The sequence below is a fragment of the Drosophila novamexicana genome, unplaced genomic scaffold (assembly GCF_003285875.2).
Source record: "Drosophila novamexicana strain 15010-1031.04,08,12 unplaced genomic scaffold, DnovRS2.1 tig00000820-arrow-pilon, whole genome shotgun sequence".
In the NCBI taxonomy this organism is placed as follows: domain Eukaryota; kingdom Metazoa; phylum Arthropoda; class Insecta; order Diptera; family Drosophilidae; genus Drosophila; species Drosophila novamexicana.
In genome coordinates, this window is record NW_020824828.1 from 598,253 (window position 1) to 611,995 (window position 13,743).

Sequence of the window (13,743 nt, forward strand, 5' to 3'; positions counted from 1 at the left end):
AGAGTTCATGAGTTGCAACTCTTTTGAGTAAAAGTCTATAATTAAAAGTCATGTCCTTTTAACTGTGAACTAATTAGTAAAATGTTGTATCCTTCCTAGTTAATCAATTACACGCCACTTTAACAATGAGCTACTCAACAGACTGCTCTTTATGAGCATGTGTACGAGTGTGTGTGTGAGTGCGAATGTTTGTTTGTATGCTAGTGGCTGACCTCGTCCGCATGCTGGGCATTTAAATTTATTTAGTGCATAGTCGACAGTAAGACAACAATGGCGACCACAAAACCCACTAAAGTGCAATTAAAATGTCCGCAACCGTAACAAAGCGTGCGGCCATTCGTTGTTGAACTTTCTTTTTTCGTTTCTGTTAATGCGACAATAGACCCAGCATCACGCTCCGGCTCCACCACAAGCCAACTTTGATCCGCACTCCTGGCCAAGCAGTCTCCTCCTCCAGTTTTTCGGGTTTGAAGCAGGCACTCAACAAATGGTGGCAGTTCTTTGTCGTCTCTCTGCATTTGAATGTTATAATGGCATCATTCGAAATTTGTTGAAATGCCTTTTAAAATGCATTTCATGTTCGTATGCTGCCTGCCCCTGTGCCTGACAAATTATTTTTATGGTTTAATATTTTGTCAGCCAACTTGAAGTTCGCCATTTCCCTTTAAAACTTTTATCATTTTCGGGCATGTCACGGGTCGTATGCGTAATATATTACAGTGCCATAAACAAAATCGCTCTGTTTTGTCAATAAACCAACAAATCAACAACCCAACAGCTATGACTCATACGTTTTCCTGAGCGCAAACACCCTCACCTAATGTTCTCGAAAATGGGTAAGTAGCAGAGGGATATTAACTTGATAACATTTATATTAAGTTGCGAAAACTTTGTACGTTCACTCTGCCGTATTACCTGTGGCAATTTACGGAGCTTAACTATAGCTTTATGGATCGATCCTGAGGTCATCTATGTGTGAATGAAATATTGACAAGCTGCAAAATAGTAAAGTTATATACTAGCTCAAACGTCGGTTATCATTTTTTTATGCCCGCGACAAACTTATCTTAAGAAAAACGTAAAAATACACGTTTCAATCCGCTGCTGCGGAAAATGGTTGAATTAACTTCTTTTTTGTACTTATTTAATATTATTTGGGAGTATTCATTTGGAATTTTTGCAAAGCTCCTCTTGAATGAGAAATATGGGTCAAGGGTTGTATGAATAAATGTTTATTTCTCTGCTTCATTAGTAAAATGGGTCGAAAACGTTGATTCAAACTTTTGGTTCTTAATTCGATGGACTTTAAGCTCCATTTGAAATATTTTTCTTAAATAACACTTAAGACGTAAATCTCAATGTAGTTGGGAAAGATTTGAAAGATTTAAAAGAAAGAATGTGTAAGGCCGGGAGGAATGTGTAAGGCCTGGGAGAATATCCTTAAGAAAATATATAAACATACAGACAATGTATGTATGTATAAAACGCAGTAAGAGCTTATCCGTTTTTTCAATACATCGACCGATAATATATTATCGATGATCTGAAAACACGCAGATTATAAAAGTCCGCATCTACGTACGGTCTCGTACACAAAATACAGTTTAAGAATATTTCCACATTCTTCACAAAATTACAATAATCAAATTTTTTAAATACCGACCTACTGTGAGCTTTCGATTCCGCGGAATTTACAAATTGGATTGGGTACATTACGCGAACAAATTGTTAAAGACAAATTGCACAGTTGATTGCACAATAAATGGGCATATAATTATGCTCAAGAGCGGGGCGGTAAAATTGCAACACATATGAGGGAGAGGTGGGGAGCGAGAGTGTGCGCCAAAAGTCAACAGGCCATAGTGGATTAGAGACAGAACGATGGCTATAACCCTTCCCTTCGGCCTGCTTGCCGGTGCAATGTGCAAAGGAGAAGGGGAATGTGGCGCCCCGGAAAACAGTTGGATACTCCTGGCAACTGTAGCTTGTAATTAGACAAAACTGTAGGCATGGCAGGGCAATTCAATGGTGGGGCGTGGCAAATTTGCCAGCTTTTGATACTTGAATAAGCAACACGATCATTACAAGGATAATAATTAAACTCCAGAGGGCAACAACATTCAAATATGCATAGTCATACAGCGGTAGAGTGGGTATCAGTTTGTTCACGCGCTTTTATGTAAAATATATAGATATAAGCAAGCACACAGACAGACACACAGACAGACAGATAGACAGACAGCCAGACAGACATACGGACAGACAGATGCATACATAGAGAAAATCAGTGTAAAACGTGGGCATTGTGTGCCAAGGCTATGCAATGGATTTGTGCTGTTTGCCTCTGGAGCTGAAGGAAAACAAGCAGAGAACGTGCCGGGCCAGGCTCAGAGTGGCAAGTCCCCACCTGCTGAAGCCCCAAACCTTCAACCCCCAACCACCACACACAAACACCAGGACAGGCCGTCGGCCAACCCCCAAAGAGTGCTGCGTGAAAATTAATGCGACATTTATTCATTATGGCATGAAGCAGCTGGCCAGAACTGGGCTGAGCCCCCAACCACCCATCAGCACACCGCGCACCGTCCCCGAACCCGTCCACCGCATTGCCCCTTCACTTGACAGCTGAGCAACAAAAGCGTTGGATGAGCAAGCCCCAACGACGATAACCTCAATGCAGCGCTTGACTGATGGACGGGGCGCAGGGGCCTGGTGTTTGTGGGAAGGGATGGGCAGTCAAGGGTAGTGAGAGTATAAGGAGCGAAGGACAAGTGGGCCTCGTAACGTGTCGCCACAGAACGCCACCGGGACATTAAAATCATGTGCGTGATTTTTTTCCCAGATTTTTTCCAACCTTTGCCGAGACTCTCCCCCGGGACGACGTAGGCAGCTTGTGTCTTTGGTTAATTTAATTCCAGTCAAAGGAATTTAATTAGTCACTACGCATCCGAAATTCATAATTCTATGAATGGCAACAGGATGTTGTGTTGTTCTTGTTAAATTTACAGGGTATATACACTTGTAGCAATTACATCGATTTTGTCAACAACATTCTAAATGCGATTACATCTATAAAATATTCAAAAGGCAGCTGCAAATAATTAAAGTCATATAACAAGTGAAATCAAAGATTTATATTTTCAGCAAATTTGTTTGGCTTTTCTAGGTTGAATTTTTGCACCCCCGCCACCCACAGCCTGTGGCCTCCAGCTGGTTACCGATTCCCTTAAGCTCTCTATTGGTGTTTTCCGCTCTAAAGGGAATATTCGATTGTCTTTAAATTGTATTATGTAATAAAATTGTAATTTTATTGTGTAAACAAATTACCCCGCGTTGCCCGGCTTAAATCTATAATGTAAAACATGCAAGTCCCAAAAATTGTCGCCTAGCGTTGGAGCCTCAAGCATTCTAGTTTGATTTTTATACAAGCCGCTTACCCCAGTAGAAGCTCAAATTTTCCAAAAATATTGTTGAGTATGGCGAGGTTGACATATAGCTAAAACCAGTTAATTAATTCTAACTAGAGGTTGAACCAGCTCCCTGCCTGATTCCTGAACCAGGTATTCCACATTCATTCACCCAGGTTTTACTTCAAGTGAAAGAATTTTAGAATTTTCTTTATAACTGACAATATTGAGTCGAACATATTTTCATTTAGCAGCTGCGGGCGAAAGTTGATATCGATCCAAAATTTGCAGCTGGATGATTCCAATAGTTGGAGCTCGTGTTATTTTATTCTTTGCTGTTGTGACTCCCCCAAAAGTTTTTTGTTTTGAACCAATTAATTTTAGAAAATAAACTTTTGCTTCGGTTCAGGTGACTTGAATTAATATTTCCTTTAAAAATATATACATATATATATATTAATTGATTTACAGCCTGCTGTTTAGTACAATTAACTTCAAGGTAACAACCAAGAACATTGCATAATTATAACAAATACAGATTCGGAAATAACGATAAGCCCAAAAATTGGGAAATCTTTATATCAATATAATGATATGTCTGTTTTCTGTTGTAGATTGTATATTGTTTGTTATGTTTCCATGCAGATCATGGTCAGGCATTTCACTCGCAATTTAAGATGGCTTTTATCGTTTCGAACACACACACACACACACACACACACACACACTCATAGACACACAACACATTTTTATTCCATTTTATTTTTGAAGCATGTATGCAGCGAGACTCCAAGTTGTGTGTGTGTGTGGGTGAGCTCCCCAAATGGCAATTCAGTCAATGACAGCGCATAAAAGAAATACATATATATGTATATAGCCCCACAAACTCACAAACACTCATATACACACACACAAGGGATAGCTTCTTGCTAAATTCTTATCCATTCAACTATGAGTAAACCCTCTGTTTTTCAGGTCATGCATGCATATCTACACACACTTATGCAAACACATGTATCACCACTAGAGACGCATATATATGTATCTCTTTATATATATATATATATATAGATCTATATATTACATGCACATGCATTCATATTTCAATGGGCACAGAGACTACTTTCAAAAGTGGAAGTCAATTCAAGCAGCTTACTTTTATTTAAGTAAAACGCTAAAAGAGACTCATGCAACATTTTTGTGCAATTGAAAAAGTGCTTAAAAATGCCTACGCTGACCTTTACATGGACTTAGGGTAGCTCCTAGTCGAGCACTTGCTAGCATTCTTGTCCACAGTTAGTCACTTGATTATATTTTGTTATTCGAATGATAAAAATAGCAAGCACAAGACCTGGCTGCGAACCGGTTTGAACCTCAAATGTCTATTTTTTGCTTAACATGTACAAAACCTTAGATCAGATTGAACAAAAAGCAGTTGAACCTACGCCTAAACCTAAACTCTTTTTTTTAAGATCTTATCAACAACTAAGCGGTTGCGTTTTGCTTGTAGACATGCTCAAAGACATGACTCGATCAACTGTTTTACCTGTAAAGCTTTATAAATGCCTTAAAAAACGTGCACGATGAAAAGAGGTCATCGCGCATGATAAGGCTACAGAGTATCTTCGATTTTAGCATCCGTTTCCTGTGACAGTTTTATGCGAATACAAGTCTTGCAAATGGTTAAACCCACAGCTTACTTCTTGTGGCTTTTTTCTTTACAGATTTCAATTTGCAAGCTGAGGCCACCATACCCGAGGACATATTTGACCAGCACGATGGCGACATTGTGGACGATGCGACCTCCCAGCTGCAATATGCCGAGCCTACGGATGACGAAGCTGACGATTCCGATGCGGCTGATATTGTGAGTATAGGCAGAGTATGTTAAGCACTGTGTGCACGTGTGTGCAGCAGCTGCATGGGTGCTGTAAGTCAGTAAGTGTTTCAAATGAGGTCAGTTCTATTGAAACAGCGTACATATCGTTACAAAAAAAAATGATAGACAGACGGAAGTGGAGAGGAAAAGGGGAGAACATTGAAATGTCGCACAATGTGCTAGCTGAGTCAAATTACTTTTCTGAATGATTGCTTTAAATATGCAGCATGCTTGGCCGAATCGTTGGCCCACCGGGGTCATCTTGAAATCATCATTGAAACTGGTCAGCCAGACCAACCATCTAAGCCTATGGCAATAAAAAGCAGACAGAATGGCAAGCCGAAGTCTAAATACCCTTGTTTTGCAGACATACAAATGGCAAAGAGCATAGTTGTTCAGTTTGTTAAAGATAGTTCCGAAAAACACATAAGTTTTTCATGCAACTGATTGCTTCTTTAGATTTATACTATAGTGATAAAGTAGTCGGATATTGATAAGACTTTGCTCATAATTTAATGTTTCATAAAATAACATAAGTTGCCCTTCCAACCGTTTTAAACACGCAAAGCTTCGTGACGATAGCCTTAAAACTGACAGACTCGCTTGCATAGAATATCGACTCAGCTGTTCCTATAGACTATATATACTCTCTATATACTTATATGCATAACAAATTGCATCACAAAGTTTTAATACGCATTACTAGGGTATAAAACAAAAGTTGTGTGCATTTCAAGCAGCCAGCCACATCCGCCATGGACTCCATTAGATAAAGCTTTTCATACAAAGCGTATTTATTTTCAATACTGTTGAAAGGAAAAGGAGAAAAGAGTCGACATCAGTCAAGAGCTTAAAATTTGCACTTTATCTTTATTAAAAAAAAATAATTCATTTGATTATTTTTAAAAATTTATTCTTATAATTTTTTAAATTATTAATTGCACTCTTTAAATAGCGTTCACTACCAAGACCTTAAACTAGGCTTTGAATTCGAACCTCGATTTTCATTGTTTAAGTGCCTGAAAGACAGCTCATCTACCGAGGACTGCGTATAAATTATATATATCCCATATAATTCTCCTAAAATAATATATATACAATGTGACCAGGATGTATAAATTTCATTGTCTGGCAACTATATTCAGTTGCAAAGTTTCACCGAATTTGCCGAAACACTTGGGCTTAATCGTTTGGACAAATGCAATCTCATAGATGCTCGCATGGCTGCCACATTCGCATCTAATCAGCGGCTTGCAGTCGGTTTCAGCAGACAGACAGTTCTGGCGGCAACTTTGAAGACGTCTCCAGGCTATACGAAACTTGCCTTTTATTGTCGCACATGTGTCTGGCTGGGTAACTGAGTAACTCGGTTCCTTCCTTTTAGTCGTTGCCACTTTGGCTTTATTGTTTTTTGCTGCAGCAACAGACACGCCCATTAGCCTATATATACACATATGTATATCGAGATAAATATATGTATATATGTACATAGTACATAGGTATGCAGCATGCTGCATTTGGGAATGGGCATGGGATTGGGAATGGCTTTTATTGTCTTTACGTTCTCGCATTGTTCGCTTGTATTCTTGCAGATACTTGAATCTCAAAGGCCCACTTCAAGGAATTTCACTGTTTACCTTGCAAAAGATGGCAAGACAGTCAAGAAGAAATACTATAACAGCAACAACAGCAACAACAACAATGACAACAACAACGGCAACAACAATAAAAACCACTACAACTACAAATTGAAAAACAATAAAGAGAGCATGCTGCCAAAGAGAGTTGCCAATGAAGAAGAAGCAGATGAAGAGACAGCGTCAGCTACAAAATCCACTTCCGGTGACGACAACGACAGCGCCAAAGACAACAACAACAAAAGCAACAGCAACAACAACAACAACGATAAGACCAACAACGACAAGGACAGCAACGAGGACGAGGAATACAACGAGCAGGAGGCTGAGGACACGGCTGTGGACAATGTGGAGGATGAGAAGCCAAACGCGAACTTTGGCAGCAAAAGTTTTGCGTATAAAAAATTTAAGAACATGCACGAACAGCAAAATCAACAGAGCCAAAAGGAGCAACAGCACCAGCAGCAGCAGCAGCAGGCAAATGGCAACGGACCAGCCCAGCAGATGGAGAGTGTTGCAGGGCAAGATGATGCGGAACGGCAATGGCAGCGACAGCGAGAGCCACAGAAGGCTGGTGTGGAGCAGCTGTTTGATTCCATTGAAATATTAAATGAACGAAAATTTAATAAAGCGCCGGGCCAATCAACGTTGCAAGCAACTGAGGATGTGGCTGGCGAGGACATTATGGCAATCGGCGATATTGAGGACAATTTTGGTAATGATCAAGTATTGGCGGAAAACATTATGTCCACAATTGACAATGATGAATCAGCAGCAAGGGAGACTACGTCTCCGGCCACCAGCACCAGCTCCACAACGACAACAACAAACCAGCCAACTACCGTAGCTCCTGATCCAACAACAACAAGAACAACAGCAGGCACATCGAGCAGCTCAAGTAAGCGGAATATGTCGCCGCCCATTGGACACAAGCAGAAGCGACATGGCAGCGGCGCCAATACTAATGCCTGGCTTGGAGGCAGATACTATGGTAAGAACAACTACGACCTAGGCCGAATTAGGACGCACCATCACGAGAACGCCAACACAGATTTTCAAATGGAGTCCAGCGACGTGGGAGAGCTGCACTACTTCGATGCTGGAGAGAATCCGAGAAGCAGCGAAGATATTGCCAGCGAATCACAAGCCAATTACTTGAGCAGCTACTTGGGCCAGACAATAAATGAAACCAAGCAGCAACAGCAGGAACAACAACAACAACAACAGCAGCAGCAGCAGCAGGACTCTCCTTTCCAGGACGATGAGTACGGAGAGCAGCGGGCGCCACAACTGGAATCGGAATCTGCATTGCGTTATCATCCGGGTAAGTCATTTGGGTATTTTGTGAGTGCCAAAGCTTGTACAAAGTCAGACCAAAACAAGTAAGAGCGCTCAAGTTGGAAGTGGCCGACTAGCAAATACCCTGCTATCCAACTTTCGGGCTAGCACCAGGTAACTTCGTCCGATCTTAATGATATTTTCAGTGTTTGAATATGATATTCCAATGTTGGTATAAACGTAAGCACAAGAAGTTTCTCTCTCTTCCATTCGGCGTCTTCATATTCAATATACATGTTACTTAAAAAGCCTTATAACAAAACAAGCTCGTCGTCCTGAACAATAATATGGGGGTCAAAGAAGCTTCTTTCTGCCTGTTGCATACGTTAAGACAGCTGCAATATACCCAATTTCACTAGTTTTCAATGAGTACAGGGTGTTTAAACAGATGCCAGCAAAATAGATATACAGCTAAAGATATACAGTAAGCCCCGGGCTGAACGCAGGGATTGCAATCGGGACACGGTTCGGCATAGTCAGTGTAGACAGCGTGGGGAAAAGAGTGAGGGGCAGTCGGAATGGTATTAGACAATGCAAGCTAAACACAAAAACATTCAGAGCGAGCATGAGGAATACCAAGAAGCCGCACAGTGGATTATAACAATAAGCAATTAGAAAACGGAAAATACTATTGAATTTCAATGCAAATAAATTAAAGCATTCCAGCATATTTAATTCGTATTCTTCTATTGTTCCAATTTAACAATTTGAAGCGCCTTGGTTTTATTTATAGACCAAAATTGAATATCGAATATTTATGACCACGATTTGAATTATTTATTTTTATTGCTTGAAAATTCATATTAAATAACTCTGGTTAAGCCTTAATATTTCGGTACAAATACTTGGCCAAATTTATAATTTGTTAAACAGTTTTGTGTGTAATCTATAATTGATTGGCATCAAATTAAAATTATTTAACAAATTGCTGTGGAATTATTGTCACTGTTTGGCTGAACGCTGCGGCTTGGCGTCCCGTACTCACATACTTTGATTTGGTTTCGGTTTATGGTCTCTATACCCTGTACGCATGTAACATGCCTAAAGGAGGACAATATGATTCTGTGCAAATGTTTGTTACTGACCGAAAAATACAGTCAACAATGCATAAGATGTCAATAGCCGAATGTCTAGGATTTGGAACGCACGTGCTTCTATTTCACGCACAGATTCAGTTTTTTTCGAAAACGAAAAGAAGTGAATGTACTTCATATTACCTTTATTTTCTCCAAAACGGAATATTCTTTTAGAGATATACCTTAAGTATATACACACTTTAGTATACCATATTTAAACCCTTTCATAAGGTTGAGACCAGAAACACTGAAGTTATTCAAGAATGCATATTCCATGGGCTGGGGAATGCCTACAAAGAAGAATGTTTGAATGCCTATAAAGGCAGCTCAGCGTTTAGTATCTCTTAGTCGGTCTCATACGCGTAAAGCAGACTGTTTTTGATTTGGTTAGCTGGACAGGACTGCAATGCACTAAGCTGCCCCTGGTGCTGGGTCCTGCAAGGGACATTCACTGTGGACCGTAAATTGAAAATATGTTGAGCAAACCCCAATTGAATGCAGACACCCCGGGGGGGCGGTGTACACCAAAATGTTTGGCCATATTTGAAAAACGAAAAACCTCTTTAATATGGGTGCAAATGTGAGCACTCCAATGTCGGCTCGCATGTGGCCTTAATTAGTTTATGGGCCTTGCACAACTTATGCAAATGCAAGAAATCAAACGGAATGAGCTTTGGCGTCCAACCGAACACCAAACTCCCATGGGCAGGCATTTTATTACAACAGTTTTGTTTTGTGAGAAGCTTTTTCATTTTTGTTTCTTTTTTTTTTTGCCTGCCTGCCTGAAGCAATAAAGCCAACAAAACGGCATATATTGTGTGGCTTGGTTCTGTCCAAGAAGTACATGTCTCGAGGATTGCCCGTTCGCACATGCCCACAACCCAAACCTCAGCACACACAAAAAAAAAACCAAAATGAACTTCGCACTGCATTCATTGTAGTGGAGGAGTCGTCCCTGAAACGTGCCTAGACTGCCAGAGGTCCTTTGCTTGGCCACAGCTTAAGCCAGTCTCAGGATATTCGTTATGTGTGTGTGTGTTTTTTTTCCGTCCGTGTGTGCTCTGTTTCTGAGGGCGGTTCAATATGTCATGATGAATGGGAATATTGCGGAAAAGTTAATATTGTGCATAGTATTTACATACATCCAAAAAGTTGGTGCAATTTAAACTTACGACATCAATCATAATTCCGAAAAATGAATTAGTTTAAAAATATATTAATAAATAATAATTATTAATTGCCCGTTCTGCTGAAAATATTGCAAGCCGTAGATATTTTTATAGAGAAGCTGCGGGCTATATTCGCTCTCCACAAAAATGGGCATCTTACGTCTTACAAATGGTTCCACGTCTCGCTCACAATTTATTATCTTAGCAAATTATGATTCGGCCTTAATATCTATAGGCTGTATAAAGTCTAAGCTATCTGCTGCAAATATGTAAAATAAAAACAAATAAATTGTTAGGCTTTTACTTGCTTTCATTTAGTATATGTTGCACTTAGAATGTAAAATGTTCTGAAAGTTTTTAAGCGCACCTCGTTGATTTTGGACTGGGCGGGGTTTCTGATAGCGAGGTTGCCGCACTTTTATGCACAATCAAATGAAATGAATTGTGGTCTTATGGGCAACGGATTTTGTGGTCTTAGATGAGGGTCACATAAGCAACAACAATAGCTACAACAGCTACAACAATAAGGGCAATAGCAACAGCAACAGCCATCCACAAATATGGCGATTTGTTGTCCCCGGGACTAATAGAAATCTATTACTTCCGAGCGAGCGCATCGTGCCGAGACTCACAATTTCTTCCTTTACTCATGCCCATTGCGATTCTCAATTTCCATTGCAGATGCCACCACCACCGAGTCACCATCGGCCTTTGAACGCTTTAAGGCGCTGCGGCGCAGCAATCGCCGGAATGGTCACAAGAGTCACAAGAAGCGCTACAAGGACTACCTCAAGCACAATATCAAGCTAACCCCCAGGTACGCGCTCAAGCTGCGCAAGGAGCGGGAAGAGCGCGAGCGAGTATGGCAACAGCAGCGAGCACAGGAAAAGCAACAGGAGCAGGAGCGGCAGCTGCATCAGGAACAGGAGCAGGAACAGGAACAGAAGCGTGAAGAGAGACACTCCCACGCAACGCCGATCTTTGCCCTGGGCGTCCGACCACAACGCATGACGCCCAAGCCCTTCTACGAGGGTCAAGTGAACTACTACGACCATCAGGAGAATATACAGCCGCAACCCCTGGACGCCCATCATACGGAAATGGAACGTCTAATTGCCAACGACAATGGCAACTGGTATCGACGCATCAGTCCAGTGCTGCGCAATGGCGTCAAAAGCAGTGAACAGCAGCAGCAGCAGCAGCTGATGCAGCCGCAGCCGCAGCATCAGGTGAAGCACCATCATCATCTGAAGCACCATCATCACCAGCATCATCACAAGCACGCTCGCATGCAGCGTTTACCGAATCCATATCAGCGCAAGGCAACGGCGGCCCAGTCGGCGGCACCGGCTACAACGCCAGAGCCGCCGCTGCCGCCACCGAAGCCGCAATTGGGCCATCAGATCACTGAGCTGGAGCAGCTGGAGCGCTACTATGCCAAGTGGCCGCATCTAGCACGCGTACAGTTTCAGGTGTACGACGAACACTATCGCGAAGCTCATCCGGAACTCTATACCGATTACGATGCGGACGATGACTATGAGACAGCTGCCGAGCTGGAGGAGGCACAGCAGGATCATGGCGAGGAGGCCAATCTGCCGCCGTATATCAAAAAATATAATCGACGCAATAAGCAGCTGCTTAATCTGCTCGAGGGTACATTGCCGCCGGCTACGCCCACGCCCACGTTCAACGGCCTCTGGAGCGGCTCCCAACTGCAGCCGGGTCCGCACGAATCGGCGCCCATACGACTGGACGATGATTACGTTAAACAGAAGCGACGTCGCTATCAGCAGCGCTACGAAGATCTCTTTGCCCAGCAGCACGGCGGCAGCACCACGACGACGACAACAACGACGACGCCCGCAACGCTCACCAGCAGCCTGTCCAACCAGCTGCCCGAAGAGGAAAAGCAATTGAATGATGATGAGCATCGCCAGTCAGCTGCCGTTGATTTCTGGCAAAGGGAAATGGACACCAAAGCTTTGCCACAGTCGCCACCCGAAGCCGCCGCCGCCGCCGCCGTCGCCGTCACCGCCGTGCAGTCCACCCCAAAGCCGGCACTCTTTAAGCTGCCCCTCTACCCGGCTATAACGGACAGCTTCTTGGGCACGCCGCGCAGCCGCAGTGCACAGTTTGTGGCCAATGTAGCCGGACGTGGTCAGAGCAGCTGGCATGCTGCTGCCCCGGCCGCCGCGAGCGCTGTTGATGATGATGATAGCACTCCGATGCCGCCATCCTCGCCGCTCAACTCGTTTGTCTATCATCGTGTTGTGGATGGCATTGGCGCTGCCAACTCCCTCTCCTCATCGTCCGCAGCCAGCCGGAAGCAGCGTTTGCCCTTCGTGGCCATCACGGATCGACGGCTGGAGAACATCAGCGCCCATAAGTTGCTCGGAGAACGACACAAAGACTTTGAGCAGAATCACTTTCCAATGCCTTAAGCCGCTCTACAACAGGAAGATCGATGAAACGCGAGACGTCAAAGTAGAAGTAGAAGAACAACCACAAACGAAAGCAGCAGCAACATACGAGAATGGAAAGCCAGTTTAAACCAAAGCGAAAGCAACCGGATTTCGACTCAAGTTTTTGTCTAAGCCATGTCAATGCAATGAAAGCAGGAGGAATTAGGATATGGCTATACATAAGAAAAATCGAAACCTAGCAAGTGTACGACTCTCAAGCATAACTGATCAACGATCCTTTTTGGTAATTGGTAGTTCGAGTGCAAATAATCGATCAACAATGCGCATACAACTCGCCTTAAAAATAGTTCGCTTTCTCCTTGGCTTAGGCCGGTTTCCCATTGCTAATCTAAACCTAAATATAGACATAAATTTCAGTAGTTGCTTCTGAATTAAATCTTAAGTTTCAAGCGATGAGTACTGTACTTAGTTCTAATTTTGATTCGCATCTGAGAGCAGGTGAAAAAACCTAAAAAAAAAATTTAAGCAAAAAAAAAAATTTAAAAATATCGTTTGTTTCCAGACTTTTTGTGTGTCTTGGATAAGAACTCTTGCATATTGAACCTAAACGAGAAAAAAGTTATAGGAAATTACAAAAATTAAAAAAAAAAAATTAAAAAAAATTAAATACAAATATTAAATACAATATTTAATATTTAAAAAAAAAAAAAGATAAGAACAAATAAGAAAAAAACTAAATATAAGCTAAAATTTTTTTGGTGTATGATAGTAAATGACACAAACAACCACATTAACGCAACCGTAGTTACAC

At 42.0% G+C, this 13,743-nt stretch overlaps 2 protein-coding genes across 2 annotated transcripts; both read left to right on the forward strand.

Annotated features, from left to right (window-relative positions):
- Positions 1 to 1,881: 1,881 nt before the first annotated feature.
- Positions 1,882 to 7,081, forward strand: LOC115764241. The gene is made up of 4 exons (XM_030707158.1): positions 1,882 to 1,915; positions 5,132 to 5,274; positions 6,879 to 6,944; positions 7,070 to 7,081. The coding sequence occupies exons 1-4, from the start codon at positions 1,882 to 1,884 to the stop codon at positions 7,079 to 7,081; spliced, it is 255 nt and encodes an 84-aa protein (XP_030563018.1).
- On the forward strand, positions 7,080 to 13,529 carry LOC115764350 (myb-like protein AA). The gene is made up of 4 exons (XM_030707308.1): positions 7,080 to 7,436; positions 7,506 to 8,247; positions 11,188 to 11,356; positions 11,465 to 13,529. The coding sequence occupies exons 1-4, from the start codon at positions 7,338 to 7,340 to the stop codon at positions 12,948 to 12,950; spliced, it is 2,496 nt and encodes an 831-aa protein (XP_030563168.1). The 5' UTR covers positions 7,080 to 7,337; the 3' UTR covers positions 12,951 to 13,529.
- Positions 13,530 to 13,743: the final 214 nt, after the last annotated feature.

Coding starts and splice junctions, on each gene's coding strand:
- LOC115764241 (XM_030707158.1), top strand. CDS start 1,882: ATGGCTATAACCCTTCCCTTCGGCCTGCTTGCCG. Junction 1,916..5,131: donor TCCCTTCGGCCTGCTTGCCG/GTGCAATGTGCA, acceptor TTTTCTTTACAG/ATTTCAATTTGCAAGCTGAG. Junction 5,275..6,878: donor ATTCCGATGCGGCTGATATT/GTGAGTATAGGC, acceptor GTATTCTTGCAG/ATACTTGAATCTCAAAGGCC.
- LOC115764350 (XM_030707308.1), top strand. CDS start 7,338: ATGCACGAACAGCAAAATCAACAGAGCCAAAAGGAGCAACAGCACCAG. Junction 8,248..11,187: donor TGCATTGCGTTATCATCCGG/GTAAGTCATTTG, acceptor TTTCCATTGCAG/ATGCCACCACCACCGAGTCA. Junction 11,357..11,464: donor CTGCGCAAGGAGCGGGAAGA/GCGCGAGCGAGT, acceptor GCGTGAAGAGAG/ACACTCCCACGCAACGCCGA.